General features: G+C 43.4%; 1 protein-coding gene across 1 annotated transcript; it reads right to left on the reverse strand.

Moving 5' to 3' along the window:
- Positions 1-536: 536 nt before the first annotated feature.
- Positions 537-19,574, reverse strand: LOC104051066 (PI-PLC X domain-containing protein 1). Its single transcript, XM_064437963.1, is given in 8 exon segments — positions 537-1,785; positions 1,787-2,043; positions 3,027-3,210; positions 6,681-6,836; positions 7,764-7,892; positions 11,207-11,343; positions 14,767-14,909; positions 19,097-19,574. Coding segments are annotated over 8 exon segments (1,431 nt in total). The 5' UTR covers positions 19,165-19,574; the 3' UTR covers positions 537-1,428.
- Between the last annotated feature and the right edge of the window lie 636 nt (positions 19,575-20,210).

Genomic DNA, 20,210 nt, shown 5'->3' on the forward strand with positions numbered 1-20,210 from the left:
TACACCAGTTTTTAAAGAGAAAACATGTAATGTATGGCAAATGTGGATTTTGTGTGAAATTATTTCACAAAGAAAAAAAAACCCGAAACCTGATCCATTACCTGAGTTATAAATTACTACTGGGAACCAATAAACCAATCAGTATCACAGAAAGTAGAAGCAAAACTATTTCAGTCCATATTACACAAAGAGATCAAGTTTTATTAGAGCAACAAGCCCCTTGAGGGTACAAAAGATACGCAGAAAAACATTCTGAGTGTGTGTAACATAACACTTCATGCAGGTAGTGACTAAAAAAATAATCAAACTGAGTGACTGCTCAGTACAAAGTACAGAGGTAAGAACAAGGACAAAAAGCACTGTAAAAAAGCATTTAGAAAGTCTTTTTTATAAATTGAATGTTTGGGGCTTTTACGCCTGTTTTCTGCAACTGCAAGAGCTTGCATGAGGAGGTAGCATCTTAGCTTTCACGCTGAGAAGTCTAGGGTGAGTGTGATCTGATGTCAAGTAGCAGTCCATTTCAAGCTTCTGCAAATACCTACTGCAAACGTGACATCCTGCCAGCCATTTGAACTCAGCTTTTGCATATAAAGTGCGTCTAAAAAGTGAGGTATATTGATAAAGCTGCATAGTGAACTTTATACAATGCCTGTTTTTGTGTTAGTCCCGATGCTTGCAATTTCTCTTACCTTCACGATCATCTGTTATTGCACAGTTCATTTGAAAAAATAGGAAAATAGGATTAATATGCAATGGCAAACAACCTAAAACCGTTAGCTTTTACATAAGCAAAAAATACTTATTGAGAGAAAAAACAGCTATAAAGCTACTAAAATAAGAAAATAAAAGACCGGTTGTGAAACCCCAAATGAGCATGACAGGAGCAAAGCATCTGTATGTTTAGAGCACTTTGAATTTAGATAAGGGATCTGTTTCTTTTGTATTTATTTTCAGTGTAAGGCATATTTTGGCAACACCTAATAAAACAATTTCATTACAAAGACAAAACTGTCTACGGGCCTAGTTTTGGTGTCTTCATCACTGCAGAACTGGCATGAGTCATGAAAATAATTGTTCAGATACACATACCTCTAACAATTCCGAAAGAATTTTGTGACTGCCGTGTTGGTAGAGTGGCTCACAACTGATACGCAGCCCACGACAACAGTACAGCTGCTTCTAGATCGCTGATGTCAATGATGTGTTGGTGTATATATAAAAATCATGTGAAATACAATTGTCCATACAGTATCTTTGATATATCAAGAATATTTTAAAACTGTTCCTTATTTAACACAAACTATGCAAACAGTTTCACAGTGATATAAAATACTGAGAATTGTGGTTGCAAGTAGTCCAGAATATCTTTACAATTATAAGTAAAATCTTATCACAAAGTAATTCATGCAACTACTGACACATTTCTCCTTACTCATATTTAAGATAAAATAGGATTACTTGTTCTTGTGACTTTCCAGGTTGCCATCTGCTGCAGGATCTAAGCACCTCCAAGTAAATTATACCATCATGCTCTAGAGACTTCAGCCAGGTCTGCCTGCCCTCCTTTCTGTGAAAAGGCCTTGAAACTCTGGTGGTGTTGAGAGCACTTTTCTGTGGTTGGTTGTTTTTTTTGTTTTGTTTTTTAACTGAGTCTTTAAAACATCCCTGGTTTAGGTTAACTGGACCTTTATGGGATCCAGGATGTTTAAACCAGGACACATTAAATGCAGACAGCGCCTTTTCAGCTTTCCACAGAAGCTGAGAATGAAATGCTGTTTGTTCCAGCACCTTTACTTTGACACGCTAACGGAGGATTAATTTTTGTGTTAAGGTCTATCACGTCTTTGACAAAATCATCGTTTTGTATGAAGTCTCCAGCAATGATGTTAATACATTCTTTATTTGGTCCCGGATACTGCTTCTTTATCCAGATTTTCAAGCATGGAAGACTCCGGAGTGTCATTTTCTTCAACGATCCAAATGGGTGTACGAGAATATACCTTAAGTTTTCAGTCAGGTTAATCCCTGCTACAAAAAATTTTTCTGAAACAAAAATCAGAAGGTGACACATTAAATATTCCTTTGAGGAGAACAGAAACGGCTCAGCATTGCATTAACTCCAGAATAACTCTGGGAATCATTAAAATGCTAACTTTACAGTCTTTCTGTATCATTTCATATCCCTAGAACTGTTCAGTAGGCTGTCTCCCCTTGTTGCAACTGCGTGCTGGAGTAAATAGTTACTGAACCAAGCTCAGTTATTGAACCGTTGCAGTTTAGCTAAATTTATCTAAATTATTCTTTGCAGACTAAAGGTTCTCCACAGACTAGTCCTCCTTTGTAAATTGTTTGTTTCTGTCAGGGTTGCTTCCAAATGCGTAGCCTTCCCCCCTGACAGGCAGGAAGGAACGCAGGGTGCCCCTATGCGAGCGGTTTCCTTTGGCTGGGAGAGGTGTGCTTTTGAAGCAGTTCTCCCCTTCGTCACCTCATGCATGCACCTCACAGAGCTGCGTCAGAGGTTAGGAACTGAATTTCTTTCAGCTCAGACTACACCAGCACTCTTGAGCGCTGCTATTTCCTGATGTAGCTACAGCCTTCACGCGCTGGCCTTGTAGGGGTTTCCTTTCACAAGAAGGCTAGCAGAATGCATTTCCCTCCGCAGCAGCGCTGCCTAAAGCAGCAAGCACTGGGTTGAGGATTCAGTCTCCTACCCATGCGGCAGGCGTGAGAGCACCAGCAAGCCGGTCTGTGCTGAGGGATTCTTTTCCACGGCATCACACCAGTGAAGCAGCTGCCACAACTTATATCATCTGTGCATGTATATACACTGATGCATGCATTTGCCCCAAAGATGACCGTTGCCCTCGTCCATGGGCAGGCAGAGCACTCAGCAACACGGGCCTGTCTCATGCACAGAGCATGCACAACGTGGTTATATCCCGTAACGCTACAATGGCCCAACTTCCTATTTGTTTTGCGTTGCTGTACGTGCCCCTTGTTCCCTCCGAGCGACTCCCTGCGCCTACCTGGACGACCCATCTGCTTCATGTGCTCTAAGTAATGGATAAGAGCACGAGTTGCAGTTTTGTTTCCCCACCAGTATGGGATCGCAGGCCACAGCTCACAGTGCTCTACCACCTCCACGTCCTCTTCGTACGAGACTATAAGCTGATGGCCGCGCTGCCACAAGGTCCGCAGTGTTGGCACCACCTAAGAGGAAGCGTGCCCAGGTTGAAGTCAACAAGAGAGCAGTGTTCCCAAAGTTCAAATACTGACGTGTGGCATTGCCTTGGTAAAGAGGCACAGATGCAGTTCAAATAAAGCTTTTAAGCATGCAGCCCAATAGGTCGTTGGCTGGGTTACAGGCTGCAGGGGCAATAGGAGCCTGGGAACTTTAGCAGATTCCTCCTTTCCTCAAACAATTCAACTATGGTAAAGTACGTAAAGTACATAAAGTACACAGGCCTTACACCTGTGTAGCACAAAACCATCCCCATGTCGGCCCTCGTGCACATGCCCCTGCTGAAAATCTGTTGGGAGAGGAAGACACAGGCCATTTGGTGAAAGGAAGTAGGAGGGGGGCAAAGCCCTACACCCAGCTGTAGGAATACAGAAACAGACAAGCAGAAATAATTTTAGCAAATGCACCACTTCAATCCGAATTTGTCACTGTAGCCATCAAAATTGAACAGCTTAAGACTTGGTAAGGCTAAATGTAAGTCTTCAAGAGAGATGTTAATTCTGATTTCTCTCAGTGGAAATTTTCTGAAATATGGGTGCCCCAGATGTTTTGAATTGAGAGAGGGAGAAACTGGTGTCAGAAACCTCTTGGACAGACAGATGGGCTGAAACAGATCTGTAAAATTTAAGTGTTTCAATATGAAATTACATTTTCAAATCCTCAAAAGTTACTATCAGATAGAATCGAGGCCCTCTGACTAGTTTTATTCCCAAAAACAATGTATTTAACAGGTATTGGTTTTTTAAGGATGTTGTGGTTAAAAGCTATGTCTGTTGCTTGTGAAAAGGAAATGGTGGCTTTTTGATATTCCAGTTAACTTATTAATTACAATAAAAGCGAAAGGCAGTTGAAAATGTTTTATGTAAATCTTTGAAGAGAGCCCAGGGTTGAATGAACATGGGAATCCCTCTTACTTCATCCAAGAAAGAGAGAGCGCAAGCCCCAATTAGGTCAGAAAATACTGCAAAATTAAGACACAAGCTACTCAAACTACAAAAATCTGTGTCTGACAGAAGCCTTTGCTTTACTCCAGCTGCCTTTCTGAAGTTGGAACCTCTTAGGGGAAAAAAAAAGTGTGGGATAATAGCCAAGAAAAAAGCTATCAGAAATGTGTACATGAGCACAGGTGCTTATTTTGCAAACAAAACAGAAGTGAAACTGTAGATGTCTAACAAGGGATTTTTAAACCCTAGTAATCCAGATCAAAGGAATATACCCTGAATAGTTAAGGCAATTAAAATTTTACACGCAATGTAATGTTGTCATGCTGCGGCCTGTGCCAGTACTACATACAGACCTCCGCTTAGCAGCTGCTTCATAAATACTTTGATGCTTACTTTTCTACAACAGAGTTGCAGTCTTGAGAGACAGTAGACACCAGATTATAGCAGAATAAGTGAGCAAGCACTTTGTTATTTGATATTAAATCTAAATCTGTGAGCCTGAAAACCCCCAGATCTACCTAACCTGCAAGAGTATCACTTGCAAAAATGCTGAGATCCATTGTGGTGGTCACAGACCTCAGAGAAATACAGTCTTTCTGCTTGAGGACACAACTCGGAAATATTCCTCTTTCTTCAGTCAGGTCATCTCAAACCGTTCATCATGTTTGTTCAACAAACTATCAGCAGCAGCTTGCCCCTTTTGCAATTAATAACTTTTTTCTTTTTAAGAGCTGGCCACGAGTCTGAAAGTAAATTTCACCATCATCTCCAGTATTGCTCTGCTCATCCACGACACATGCACTCGAGTTATTTGGGGAAACAATAAAACAGTGTCACCCATGTCTCTAGTTATTCAGCTGAGGCCTGAATATTCAGAATCCCCTAGTTTTGCTGAGAATTGTTCTATTTTAACTCTGCTGTACAAAATGCTTTGAAATGGTAATACTCACCCTGTTACTGATACACCAGCTTCAAAGGCTGAATTCAAATCGCAAACAGGGTCATCATTATCCTGTACCCCTCACATCTCCAGAGAAAACCCTCTGTTCCTGTGCATCTTTGAAATGTTAATTGTTTAACTACTAAAAGCTCCCACACCTCATAAAAAAAAGAGGAAGCTAAAAATCTCAACTTCTAAAATTTAGCAATCAAATATTTTCTAATTATTTAAATTAAGGCTTTTCTGGAGGTTTGGGTGACTGAAAGCATATTAGACTGGTTGGAAGGTCAGCTCCAGCTCACATCCAGGACAGAAAGTCAGTGCCACCAGAAATGCACTGAGGGCAGCGATGCTATTAAAAGGGACCTCAACAGACTGGAGGCATGGGCTGACAGAAACCTCGTGAAGGTCAACAAAGGCAAGCACAAAGTCCTGAATGGACTAACCCCATGGATCAGGACAGGCTGGGGGCAGCTGGCTAGAAAGCTACTTTGCAGAAAAGGACCTGGAGGTCGCAGTGGACACCAAGCTGAACATAAGCCAGCAGTGCGCCCACGTGGCAAAGGCCAACTGCAATCTGGGCTGTATTAGTAAAGGCACAGACAGCAAGTCAAGAGAAGGGGTTCTTCCCTTCTATTCAGCAGTTGTGGGCCTGCACCTCAAGTACTGTCTCCAGCTGAGGCTTCCCCAGTAAAAAAAAGTCACTGACTCTTTTTGTGCTGGAGTGAGTCCAGATGCATGCAACCAAAGCAAGGAGAGGCTGGAGCATGACACGCAAGGATGGGCTGAGAGAGCTGGGTCTGTTCAGCATGCAGAAGACAAGACTATGGACAGGTCTTACTGCTGTCTACAAATACCAAACAGGCAGATGTGGAGAAGACTCCTCAGATATGTATAGCAAAAGGATGAAAGTCAGAAGACACAAGTTAGAGCAAGAGAGATTCTGATCAGATAGGTAAGGAAAACGTTTACTGTGAGAGTGGTCAAATGTTGGACCAGGCCACATAGAAGGGTTGTGGAATCGCCATCCCTGGAGATAGTCAAGAATGGACAGGACACAGCCCAGTGTAACTTTGAAGTTGGTTCTGCTTTGCATGGTGGGGTTGGACCAGATGACCTCCAGAGGTCACTTCCAACCTAAACTATTATAAATAGCATAAAAATTTATTTATAATTTTTGCTGTGAAAAGGCAGAAAATGGATTATTTAAATTCTATAAAAATAGTATGGACTATATTTATAATAAACACACAGAGCCCTTTTTTTTTTTTTAAATCAAAACTCAGACAGGACAGTAGATGACAGTTATATCCCTACCGTTGTCCCACAACTCAACAGACATGACAAATTTAATTCCCTTCCACACACTGCGGAATGTAGGTTTGCTTTATGTCCTCAATTTTATTAGGCAAAGGCCTATCTCTGGTGCAGTAAATGTTACTTTTCCTAGGTTAACAATACAGTGCAAGTAGAATATATCTAAAGATTTGGAATCAAAGATCTCGCCATAATATATCATTCTTAAAAAACTAGAAAAAAAAGATATCATACTTACATTTCTGGGACACAGTTTACACTGGAAAATCTCTTTTATACAGGCAATAAGGTGACAATGAAGCTTCTTGGTTAATCCATCAAAATTCCTGCAGGCTAAGACAACAACCTCCTGAGGATGAGTTTCCAACCACCTTAACACTTCCCACAGAATATCCTAGAAAAGAGAGTCGCAGCAACTTAGAAAATCATCTATGCTATGCAGGGGAAAGGACATAAAACAAACAAAGCATTGATGGTGAGCTAGACTCGCAATCACAACAATGAAAATCAGCGTACGTTTCTGGAGGGTGGCCATCTAACCGCCCACAGGGTGGTCCAGAGAGATGGACCCCAGGAAAAACTTCTTTCTGCAGGTCTGTGCTGGTTTGCTCTGGGTATGCGTCTAGCACACTACACTTAACAGCTTTGTATTTTGATAATATCCATGAATCTCCTACTGCCTAGAAGCAGGTTAGCAGTAAACCATCTCCCCAAGCTTCTTTAAGGACAAACAATGCATTAGTGGCAAACTGAAAAATGGAAAGTTCTGCACTTGCCTAAACATAACAGGACCCATTTTCCCCATTTGTTGTGGGCAATGACAATTTCTTGAAGACCTCGTATAATTAGCGGGGTAGTCAGGCACTACATCTGTTTATGTGAGCGAGCCAGTCACCATGAAATCTCAACACATGAAGAGTTCAGACTCACAAGCATGAAACTGAAATTTAGCCAGTTCGTCTACAAATGAAAAGCTGGGTTAACTGGCTATGCGTGGCTGTACAGGTCACTGCAAATGGAAAGAAGATGTAAACTACTCCACAGTGATAGAGCACATGCAAAGAAAAACTATAGTAGTTTATTCACAGCATCTGACAGTAATTTGATCATGGGATCCAGACTTGAGTCTGTCTGACTGTCTCGCTTGCAGTTGCTAAAACTAACTTCTATCCCTGCTGATTTTCTCTAGTTTGAAGTCCTCACATTAGGAAAACAAATAACCTACTGAGAAAACCTTGGGCCAGCATCTTCAGATTATGATGGCTTTTAAATAAAAGAAACGTCACTGTTTTTATAGCCATCCCAAAGGTAAGGACAGTACCTGTACAGTAACAGTTGTGTAAACCATATGCACAAAGTACAAATTCATGGACGGATCATTAGCTTTGTGGGCAATCCTGAAATCCAGATATCTAACTCCGGCCTCAAGTTGCTCCACTACTGTCAGTACCTGAAAGGGGAAACAGAAGACAAAGGTCCTGAGAGCTTGGATGAGATTTGTTTCTTTAGTTTAGAAAGCTGAAAAAAGTGTGTGAAATTAGCCTTATGATACTTTTCACAGGTCTTTCATCTTTAAAAATGGCACTATATGGCACCAAGTTGCAACTTTGAAGTATTTTACTGTCTGACAAGAAGGATCCCAATTTCCCCATGGCATATACTGCAGGTGCAGATTAGATTAGTTTCAGACGTCTGACCTTGTTGGGTTCTGAAAGTTAAAGATCCATTATCCTGTGCCTAAATACATGATCGTTCTTCACAAGACTATTCGTATGAACAAAAATTGCAGGAACAGCACCTTAGAAATGCTGTATTTATTTTATTAGATCAAAGAATTTACTTTACCACGGTTGTCTCTGTGGAGCTCACTCATCCTCAACAAAAGGAAAAACAAAAATAGAAAAAAGTACTGGCTATTGTTCTTTTTCATGATAAAGTATCTTAAAAAGTTTGAATTAACCTGTAAAAGTCCTACAAAACAGATATCCTCCTCTATTTCCACTTCCCTCAGACCTCTTCTACTGGATTTAAGGGCTGAATGGAATAAGTGATAAAGCTGAGTTTCTGGGGCAATAAGTCCCAGATGATATGTCTCTCATCTGTATCAAGGCTCTCTTTGCATAAGAAAAGAGAAGCAATTTATTTAAATACATTTAAACACTAATTTGCCTCAGTGCCACCTGCTACAGACAACACTTTTAGGTTTCAGAAAGCTTACACTGTACTGCTGTAGGTCAGAAAGGATTCAAAAAACCTAAATCAGTACAAGGCATTGCACCCGACTGACCACATTTGTAGCTTTAAGGCTGAGACAGAGCTTGAGACACATGGCAGGATGCTCACCCTGCCTAGCTTCGACCATCTGACTTTCTGTTCTTAGGATGGCAATTTAACCTCCCCAGGCTGTGCCTGAGCTGCAGGGCTGGGAAGCAGCCCAGCCCCGCATGCCCCGGGGTGCGGGTGGTGTGGTGGCTCGGGCCAGCAGCTCCCTCTGTGCCTGCTTGGTCTTCGCCAGGCTGAAGCAGCTGAAGGAGTGGTCCGTACCCAAGTCCCACCTTTACTTGGAGCATGGTGGAGATGGGAATGTATATGGCTCTAGGTCATACATAAGCTTTGTGGCCAAAAGACCACCAGACGAAATAGCTGCTCTGAACTGCCCTTTGGATGAATTAATTTCTTTCTGTTGACTGCATGGGAAAACTAGACAAATTAGACTAACTAGTCAGCTCGGTTTGGGTATTGAAATAGACAGCGTGAACATTGCCCCTTCCAAGGGCAAAATGTAAGTCTTGGGGAGCAATGCTGGTCAGTGCTGCAATCTCACACCAGACATCCAGGGCATGAGTGGAAGTTACACACCTGACATCAGCCATTGCGCAGGAAAGATTTAGGCCTCTAGACTGACACCAGTAACACCAGGGCTCAAGCCAGGCACCACCTCCTAGGCACCGGGCCATCCAGGAACCTGTGGGTCCTACCATCGGTAGGGGTCCCTGATATCTTTTCTGGATACCAATGAGCAGAGTAACCTCCTCACAAAGATAACTCGAGCACCACAGAGCTAAGAAGGGGCAGGATTGCAGCTGTGCCTCTTTTCCATCAGTGCTGGGCCACTCCCGCCCAGCATGCTGGGTTCGGACCAGAAAACTAATATAAAGATGTAAGGAGCTTATTTGTCACCAACAGGGTCACTTCACTGGCCAGCAACCCACAAGTTAGGGGTATCTAATTCTTTCATTGGCTTAAGTCCCAAAGCAAAAAGCAGCTCAAGACAAGGCACTGTGCTAAGCAAGTGCCTTTCCACATCAACTCATCACTTCCATTACATATTCGATATCTGGTAGTGCCTAAGATTCCAGTTTGCCAGGGCTGCTCACACAACAAAGGAAGCCTTTATTTATTTATTAGAATATTTATTGCCATTTATCAATTATTCAGTTTTAATTCCCTAATAATTAACCACTTTTTCGATAAGAACAGAAGTAGAAAGGCTTTTGGTACCTCTTGATGCCAGGAAAGACTGTTCTTTAGAGAAATTTTCAAAAGCTCTAGCTTAAATCATGATCCCCAATTTTGTCTTGAGCGTACGGTTGTGAGGAACAAAGAGATAACTACTAGCTTAATATTTAGGCATTTAAAAAAATTAACTAAACCTTATGCGAGGGACCACACCTTCGTACTCTTAATCATTACGGAAAAAAAAAAATTCCCTTCAACAAGATTTTTGTCTCTGCTGCTGGGTGAAACATGCAGTATAGATGGGGAAAACAACTGACACCTCACAACAGTGAGAGTAAAACTGGCAAGCATTACCTTCTGAGCAAAGTGCAAGAGAAAAACCTCTTTTGATTATAGTAATATTAAATGTTATTTATAACAATAAACATGTGAAAAAGACGATGAGTTTCTAGTACCAAGTGGTCAGCTTTAAGCAACATCTTTGTCTATGTATCATCCCTGCCTCACTTACATGTGTTTTCCCCACAAAAAAAAGATCTGGTATCTATGGCACCTATATCATACCCCAGTGTGCTAGTTTTGGATGGGATAGAGTTAATTTACTTCACAGTAGCTCGTTCAGGGCTATGTTTTGTATGTGTGCTGAAAACAGTGTTGATAACACAGGGATGTTTTCGTTGTTGCTGAGCAGTGCTTACACAGAGTCAAGGCCTTTTCTGCCTCTCACCCCACCCCACCAGCGAGTGGGCTGGGGGTGCGCAAGGAGCTGGGAGGGGGCACAGCCATGACAGCTGACCCCAACTGACCAAAGGGATATTCCACACCATATAACATCATGCTCAGTACGTAAAGCTGGGAGAAGAAGGAAGGGAGCGACGTTCGGAGGGATGACGTTTGTCTTCCCAAGTAATGGTTACATGTGATGGAGCCCTGCTTTCCTGGAGATGGCTGAACACCTGCCTGCCCGTGGGAAGTGGTGATTGAATTCCTTGTTTTGGTTTGCTTGTGTGTGGCTTTTGCTTTACCTATTGAACTGTCTTTATCTCAAACCATGGGTTTTCTCACTTTTACCCTTCTGACTCTCTTCCCACATCCCACCAGAGGGGAGCGAGCAAGCAGCTGGGTGGTGCTTAGTGGCCAGCTGGGGTTAAACCATGACACCCAAGCACGGTATCTCATGAAAGCACAGATTTCTGGGCAGCAGACTCTTCTTTCATTGCTCACAGGAGAGCATGACCACTCTCAACACTGCAGCACAAGCTTCAACTTTGCCCAGGCGTGACGAGAATGCTAGACAACAGTTACCTGTGTTGTAGACCACTTCATGATAATAGGGTGCACAATGCAGGGTATACATTTGTTTAAGAACTTCACCAGCTTGGATTCATTGCCACTAACAGCAGAGTTTTTATCCAAGCAGTAGGTCATAGTATCATGACTTCCTGTAGAATACAAAAATAAATGTACAGAAAATGTCATTTCTTAACTGCTCAAGACCACAATACACGGTTATATTGTGTGCGCACACGTGACATGCCACCCCATTTCCAAACCACACGCCTATTTGTCTGACAGCCTATGCAGTTATGGCAAAAAGGTGGGCTCTTCTACAGAGATTGCTCACCTGACATTAATAAGCTTCGTGTGAAATCCTCATGAAGGGAAGGCATCAAGACTTTTCAATAAAGCAGCCCCCATCTAAACTACACATCATTGTTGTTTGCCTCAAACCACAATAAAATGGCCTGCTTCAAACAGCATCTTACACTGAAATAATTATCTTGATGTGAAAACCCACTTTTTCCAGGGAATAAATAGCTGAAGGCTGAATTTATCTAGAATTCATCCTGTTTTCAGAGCTGTCCAAATGCAGGATTTCATACTCCAATCCTGTCATCTCTGCACAGGGAAATATGACTGAAAGGAGAAATTAATATTTTTACACCTTTGACTGGACCAATTCCTAACTTGGCACTCTAAGCATTTATCTCTTAAATATTTGGCAAAAATATCCTCCCAAACTAAACTTCCACATCACCTACAAAAACAAGGTAAGAAATGGGCACTTTAAGGTTTCAGAGGCAAATCCAAGTCTAAGTTTACATGTGATAGATGAACAAGACCCACCTTTCATGGACTTCAAAAATTACCGGACTCCTTCCAGCACAGGGAATTGCACAGGGGCAGGCTAAGCATCAGGGCCAAGTACAGCCTGCCCAAATACTTGACTTCTTTGAAGTCTGAATAAACCTGACACGTCTTGCATCGTGTTTAGATGAAACTCTGTTGCAACTCACAGTTTCTTCAGGACAGGCAACCAGCAATTTTGCTAGCTTTTTTCTGTTCCATTATTTCTTCTAATTTTATAAAGCATCAATAAGAAAAGCTAACAACTCAGTGAAGCGACTTGCTGGGATCTCTACAGAGTATCTGCAAGGAATTTGCATATCATTTTGGGTTTTTTAAGTCTTCTGTTAAACAGATTGTTCACTGGTGCTAGGAACTGTGTTCTTGAATGGTCAGTCTTACTGGTGCCAATGGCAGTATTTCTAGTAGCCAAAGAAAAAGGACAAGATTGCATTTGAAATAAAGAAAATTATTTGAAACTGTCAATAATAGTTTAATGTCTCACTCAATTTTTTCACCTTTTAAAATCACATTTCTGTCCAGTTTTCTGCTTTAAAGACTCAAACCAAGCTCACTGCAGATGGAAGATCGATAATGAGGGCATGCATTCAAAGAAGTTTGTCTTACAAGATGTAAGACTCAAGCCATTAAATACCCATGGACCAAATCCAAGTCTGAGACGTGAACAGGATTCCATCAATGGGCATTGCATCTATTGATGCCAATCAGCAAACGGATAGTAACCTTTCATTTAGCAGTCGTCTTGTGACGTCAGTGAGTTACAGTAATGAAAGGAAGATGGGTATATCCGTGATGGAAAGATAGTGAGATAGCACCAAATCAGGTAGCTTCAGAGATTAAAGCAACACTTCCTCAGAAGCACTGTGCTGAACCTGGTACAAACACAACCCTAATTACTGAAACTTGCCTCTGTCTCCTCATCATGCTTTCAGAATACACTCTCTCATGATTCTTGCATGCCTTGTTGTCTTCTCTATCTGAGATAAGCTTCCGCTTCCAGACTGGGCTTCTCCCAGTCATTGCTCCCTCTGAAAACCTGCCTGAGCTGTCTTGACCTGCTTTTGTTCTAACCTGGGCTAGACCAGTTTTGTAGGTCAGCTGGACAGCCACCAAAATCTTCCAAGCTAGTAGCCTGCAATGCTCTGTAAAAGTCCTCCAATGTTTGCTGAAATGGGCTCATCTTCAACTATTCTTTTCTTCATGCCTGTTCTTCATGCAGGCATATTCACAAGAACAACAAACATTCACAAGAATAACAAGATCACAGTTAAGAGAAGAGCCAGGAATTCAAAGGCACGCATCAGCAGGTTTCCAGATTTCTACAGCATCCAAGAAACACCACTGTGAAAGCTTTTTAGAAACAACATCATTCCTTTTCCACCAAAAAATACCCACAGAGCATGCTACTCACTTTTTGAAGGATTTTTGCAAGAGAAACAAAAAAGAAAGAAAAAGGGGGGGGAAAAAGAGAGGAGAATATTACCTTTTTTATTCTGTCATGAGGTAGATAATTATTTTCTTCTGCTGATGGTAAAATAAGAAATCTAGTTGTGTGGGGGTTTTTTATAACATCTGTCCTGGGGTCCTTTTACATAGACATTATCCAAAACAGAGGTGTGTTTGTTTTGAAGTTAACATCAATTTGAATTACACAGCCAGGAAGTCACCATGAAATATATTTCTGAAATAAGTTAATGAAACTTCACACTCCGTTAGCTCGCAAAAGACAGGAAAAAAAATCCACCATGGTTCACGGGTCCTCCCAGAGCTCCACCCATTAAAGACAAGACTCCTCACTATCTCTAAATACATGTCTTTGCTAAGTTACCTATGATCCTGTAGCCTACCTAAAACATTCAGCTACACGCTGTGCTGCTTTCCACCCAGACTACCTGTTGCATCTACAGGTGTGAGAGAAAACATGAGCTAGACTTTTCTTCAGTACTATTTTCATTGTGGAGGCAAAGAGAATCACTTAGGAGCTGACAGTCTTCCAGTGCTTCCCCACGTGCCAGTGCAAACAGGTGCTCCCATAACTTCTTTGGACAGAAGGAGAAAAAAAATCTATTCAAGGCAGCAGAGAGAAGCAGTAATATGACTACAGAAAGGCTAATGATACACAGGTCTGAATGTAGTACCAATGAGGACACCAGCTATAGCGCAGCTGTATTTACCCATAATAGGATAAATCTAGTTTTTGTAAGCAGGGTCATGCAGAAAAGTCACATTCTACGTTAATTAAAATATGTTAATTAAAAGTCTCCATCCTCCTTTTTTCATACCTTCACAGCATCTTTTAAACAGTACAAAGAAACAAATAATAATTAAAATGTTATTTCTTTCCTTTTGGATCCATTTTATTATGTAGGAAGTGACAAGAACAAATCAGGAAAATCTCACCATTGCCCAGATAAGCAAATGTTCAGATTATTAACACTGATCTGACAAGATGATGCACAAAGACTGCAAAAAGTCCCTCTTTCTTTCCTTCCTTCAAAATAAAAATCCCTTTCCCCCCTCCACTCCAAGAAACGCCAAACATCACAGACTGAAAGTATTCACATGCATGTACATGTCACACAAGCCCTCCCCCAAGCCCTTCTCCCACACACTGACCCAAATAATAAAGGTAGCCATCCTCAAATGGGGCAAACAGGATGTTCTAATGCTTAAATGACACACTAACAAAGGAGCGGAGAATGAAAATTAATCTTTACCTGGAAGTGCTAAGTTATAGAGTGGAATATCCCAGAGCTTCTCTGGTAATCGTGACATCCATTGACTGTTTTCATGGCACACGTGAACGGAGGTTTGCAAAGGGCCTTCCATTAGGGCCTGCTCCAGGACTTTATAGGGTGTTCTGGGAGGGAAAAATAAAAGAAAAATTCCATATACTGTGGTCAAATTAATGCCACAGCATCTGTGCAGAAAGGATTTATACCCTTCTCTCAAGTAGTTGCAGCAAAATGTTAAGAGCTTCCAAGCCACAACATACACTGCTTTTGATAGCATAGTCTCCCAGCACAATGCCAAGGGAGGGTTCCTGCTTCAGGCTTGTAAATTGACCAACTGAAAGAAAAAATAGAGCCAAGACAAATATGTTCAACTTCGTTGGTATGGAGAAATGTCTACATCTACATTGGCTATTGCAACATCATGAGGAGAAACCTACCTTCAGTGTGAAACAACATCCGTTCCCTGAGCCTTTGCAGCCTTGAGAGCATGGCAGCAGGACTGATGGCAGGGCCAAGACAGAGTGTGGGTCTGCAACCCTCAAGTCCCTGGAGAACACTTCCCTTGAAGCATCAATTTAGCCGTCACAACAATACATCTATGAAAAGCTTTGACAAAGATGTCAGGACATGGGATTTTCAGGTCATGCTGACTTCTGGGGTCAAAGAGGAAAACTTTAATCTTCTCATCCCATTTTGAAAAGACCTCTTGATGTCTGTTCTTATCACCCCTGCTGAGCCCATAATCACAAGTACTTCAGTTTGGCCAGAGCTTCCTGAAAACTACTCTGGAACTGTTCTTCTTGGACACAAGCCTCTCTGGGATCTTCTGCAAAATTTGCAATGGTCGTGCAAGAGTGCCAGTGGATGAAACCCAGCTGAGAAATCATGGTCATCACCAGGGCCCACTAGAGTTACCCTGATCATTTTTCATTTTAAGTTCTCCTGGATGATGCAAAACATGAAGATGAGCTCTCCATGCCTTTTGTTTTGTTGTTTTGTTTTTTTTTTTTCCCCTAGGATGTTCATGAAGTTCAGGTGGTGTTTCTGGGATGAAAGCCTTCCTTCTTCTCACTGTTTCCAAGGCTTTATCTATTTTTTCACAGTTGTGTAGTGGGACACTTTCTTTTAGATCATGGCACAGTGATGACCTATATTAGTATCACACCTTCCTTTTTAATCATTAAAAAAAAAACTTGTCACTGAATGATTCCTTCTTGTCTGCTACAGCAATAGCAGTCAGATACGTATTTGTGCAGGTTTTGTGCTCTGTAGACATCCTCACTGGTCCCTTTTGCTGCATCTCAGCACATTCATTCCCGAGATTGCTTCTCCCCAAAGTATTCTTTGGGTTGTTTTTGGGAGGCTGTTGGTTTTGGCGGATTTACTGTTTATATGAAGAACATTTCTTTAAACATGGTGCAATAGATTATTTTTTTTTTTGTCAGTCTCATAGGGTCATCTGAAAGGCAACTTTAGGAATTGCATTCCTAAGTTTTATGTCCATACTGCACATAACAGATACAATCTGCTTTTATATCTGCCAACACATGTACCATCACTCTTCCAGCCTGCCTTGCTGTGCCTTCAGTGTGGCTTTGAATTGATCTCTCTGAGTATGGCCACCCCACTTAAGATAAGAACAGGACCGTGTCAGGTGAGGGAAATGCCCAGCCACTCCTGGCGCGGTGAGAGAGGCTGCACGTGTCCCATGTGTAACCTGGGGCTTTCCTCCTGGGGAAGAGCAGCTACCTCTTAGGTTATCCATACACACAAGGCCATTGTATAAGCAGGAAAGAAGTGGTTTAAATCCTCTCTTGCTCCCTTTGTCTCCTTATTTAAAAAAAAAACAAACGGGTATTTGATGGTTGTAGTGCAAAGTTGAGAGGAAAGATCCCATTAATTTATTTAGAAAAAAAAGAAAAGGTGCAGATCTTCTTTGTACCAGTACTTAAGGAGTAGCTACAAAGAAAATGGAGACTCCCTTTTTACACGGAGTGACACGGAGAGGACAAGGGGGAATGGACACAAGTTGCTCTTGGGGAGATTCCGATTGGACACCAGAGGGAAATTTTTCACACTGAGGACGGTCACCACTGGAATAATCTCCCCAAGGAAGTGGTTGACTCGGCCACGTTGGACACCTTCAAGAGTCGTCTGGACAGGGTGCTGGGCCATCTTGTCTAGACTGTGCTCTTCCCAGAAAGTTTGGACTAGATGATCCCTGAGGTCCCTTCCAACCTGGGATTCTGTGATTCTTGTCCTGCATAAGCAAATAGCCTCTATATGCCACATCTGGTATTCTTATTCTTGGAAAGAAGTTCAGATCTCAGGCAGATCAACTCATCCATTCTCTGGCTCTGCAATTTAACATGCCGAGCTTCTGCCTCCTGCAGACCCCTTGCTCAGACAACAGATGTCTGTGGCTAATCTTATCCCCTTTTGCTGTGTTTCATGCTTCCTCAGACTGTACACCACTGCTCATCCAGGGCTTCTCTGCTCTAGTCTTTGTACCATGATGTAGCATCATGTACTTTGTACTCCGATGTAGCATCAGCATGGGCAGGGGTTGCAGATGCTTAAACCAACATTGCTATTTAGTAGTTGCAAAAGACTAGATAGTCCTTCTCCTTCCCCAGCTCTGAAGCTGACAGAAGCTGTGAGGATGCAACACCAGCATATGGCAGCACTTATTCAGGTCCTAGACCAGAAACCTAACTATTAACACTGCTCTTCCTCTTTTCCTTGGGATCCGCAGCTCCCTTTCCAGAGCCTTTGGGGTTGTCTAATTCCCCAAAGCCACCCACACCCCCCAAGGGCAGGCATGCGGCCCCACAGTGAGCAGCAGGGACCTGTAAGCCTCGCCAGCCAGCCGCACCTCAGCCCAGCGCAAGCTCCTTCGCACCAACAGTGCTCCCAGGATGCATCCGAGGGTACAGGTTTACCTGCTGCCACCCTCTCCTCCTGCCACATGCTCTCACCACCTCACTTGAGCTAACGTGGGCACAGTCTCACAGCTAACAGAAAAAAGCTGTTTTTCTGCCATGCTAGTCCCTTACACCAGTTCACCACCGAGTCGGGAGAGCCCATCACTGGCCCACGCTGAGGAAGCCCCTGTGGAGGCAGCAAGCTGCGCAATCAGCTTTGCTGGGCTGTACAACAGACACCTCATTGTCGCCTGGACGAAACTCACAGGCAGCAGCTTTTCAGCCTGGCACAAGCTGCATTTAATGCCCCAGTCTCTGCAGGACCAGGACATTTCACAAGGAGTGTCCTGCTGGGCCTGGAGAAAACCAGCAGAGAGCAGAAACAGCAAGACTAAGCCACGCTATGGTCCTGCAAACGCAGACATGCCAGAGAGTCACATCTCATCCTCCTTTTCTTCTTCCCACCTCCCTCCGCAACACCCTGAGGCTGGAGGTGGCAGCCACTGGTGACGCATGGCAGGAGCAGCAGCACCACCGCCATCTGCTGATCAGGTCCCATACAGAAGCAACTGGACCAGATTTTGGCCTGATGCCCTGCGCAGTGCAAGCCCTAGATGCTCACACCACCACCTCCAAACTCGGCTGCTCCCTTGGGTTTGAGATGTGGGGTATCCTTTAGGGAGAAACTGAGGCTTGCCTGGAGGAATGAAATTACAACCATTAGCTACCGGCTCTCATGACTAAATCTGAAACTTCACAAAGAAGAGCTGTGTCTGTATTACCCCCTTCCGGATGGCCAAGTCCACCCTACACGCATTGTTGCCGTGATTAACTACACTCTCTCCACTTGCTCACGCCTTATGCTTTCTGATCTGACCTCGGGCGGTGCGAGTGCAGGCAGCGACTACATTTTGAGGGCTCTACCAGGACACAAACAACAAACAGGAATAAAACATGCAAACGTGCAAAGCCGCTAGAGATCACCGTCCTCTAACCTTGGGACACCAAGAGCATCAGGTGGGATCTTGCCTGGATTGTGCGCAAAGCGTGCCTTGCACACACAGCCCTACTGGCCCAGAGCGCCGGGTGACGGCCAAACACCACGCAGTTCTGGGAGGGAGATATAATTAATGAATGTTTGATGATGACATAATCAAAACATTTGCTGCAGCCGACACAGAAGCTAACGAACGTCACGGGGATTACAGGGAACGCTGTGACGAGAAGGACCTGAACTGCCAGGGTGAGGAGCAAGCTGCCAGCCCCGCCAGCTGGAGGGGCGATACCAGGGAAGAAGGTCTTGGTGCCCCCCACCCCACGCCCAGCGGCCCAGAACGATGCCCCCACACCACCCCCCCTTTTTTTTTTTTTTTTATTTATTTACTTACTCCGTTGAACGATTTTGTTTCCATCTCAGCTCTTCAGGAAGACTCGCACACCCCGGCTCCCCCAGCATGCTGCCCGCGCCCAGGCGGGCGCTGCCTGCCTTGCCTTGCCTTACTTTGCCTTGCCTTGCCTTGCCTTACTTTGCCTTGCCTTGCCTTGCCTTGCCCTGCCCTGCCTTGCCTTGCCTTGCCCTGCCTTGCCTTGCCCTGCCCGCCCCAGCTGGGTCAAGTGACCGCAGGTTTGAGGAAGGTGAAGGAGGTGCAAGAGGGATGAGGAAGAAGAGGGGGGGAGGTTCTGGTGGAGTGGAGCTGCCTGAGAGGCACAGGTGAGACGCTTAGCGGGCTGAAGGTGCATTGCTTCGGGAGGCACCTGCAGGCAGGGGACAGGAGAAGAAATGCCGGGAGGACGCCAAGTACTAGCACGTAGCCATCATTCAACTGCATTTAAAATCTGTTAATTAAAAAAAAAAAAAAAAAAAGAAGCTTTATAGATATACATTAGTACCTTAATTGCCTTTGTCCAGCGGAGTTTCTGTTTCTTCGGTTCGCAGAGCTAATGCACAATTCTCTAATTCTTACCCTCCTCATTTGCTTCTACAGCTCCTCATCTGTGGTGAAATTCACTCATATTTATTATGGCACCTCGCAGAAATCTAGGCAAGCTCCTCAAAAAACTTAACTGCGTAAGGAGGCAGGAGGTAAATGAGTGAGGGAATGGCATGTGGGGGCAACCATGCAAATCCTCGGTGCGGTTTTGGAAGCAGGGTGCCTTCTCAGCCTTCCCAGAGGCTCTCTGGTGTGGTGGAGGAAGTTCCCTGACTCTGTCACCCTGTTACAAAAGCACATTAAAATACACAGTTCCCTAAATAAAGATTTAAAAGCTGAAACTGAAATAGAAAGAGTGGATAGAGAAGACCAACATGCCTTTCTCCTCCACAGAGGAGCATTCCTAGAGGGTCACCTGCTACAGAACTGGGATCTGACTGCTCATACTGGGATCATACCACAGCCAGGACTAGGGAAAATTCAGGCTGCTGCAGCATTGTGCTTCTTAATGCAAGGACATATTTTCCAGATACTCCTTTTTCACTACCTCATTTTTGCATGAGGCAGAGCA

Source organism: Phalacrocorax carbo, chromosome 1 (genome assembly GCF_963921805.1).
Source record: "Phalacrocorax carbo chromosome 1, bPhaCar2.1, whole genome shotgun sequence".
Taxonomy (NCBI): Eukaryota; Metazoa; Chordata; class Aves; order Suliformes; family Phalacrocoracidae; genus Phalacrocorax; species Phalacrocorax carbo.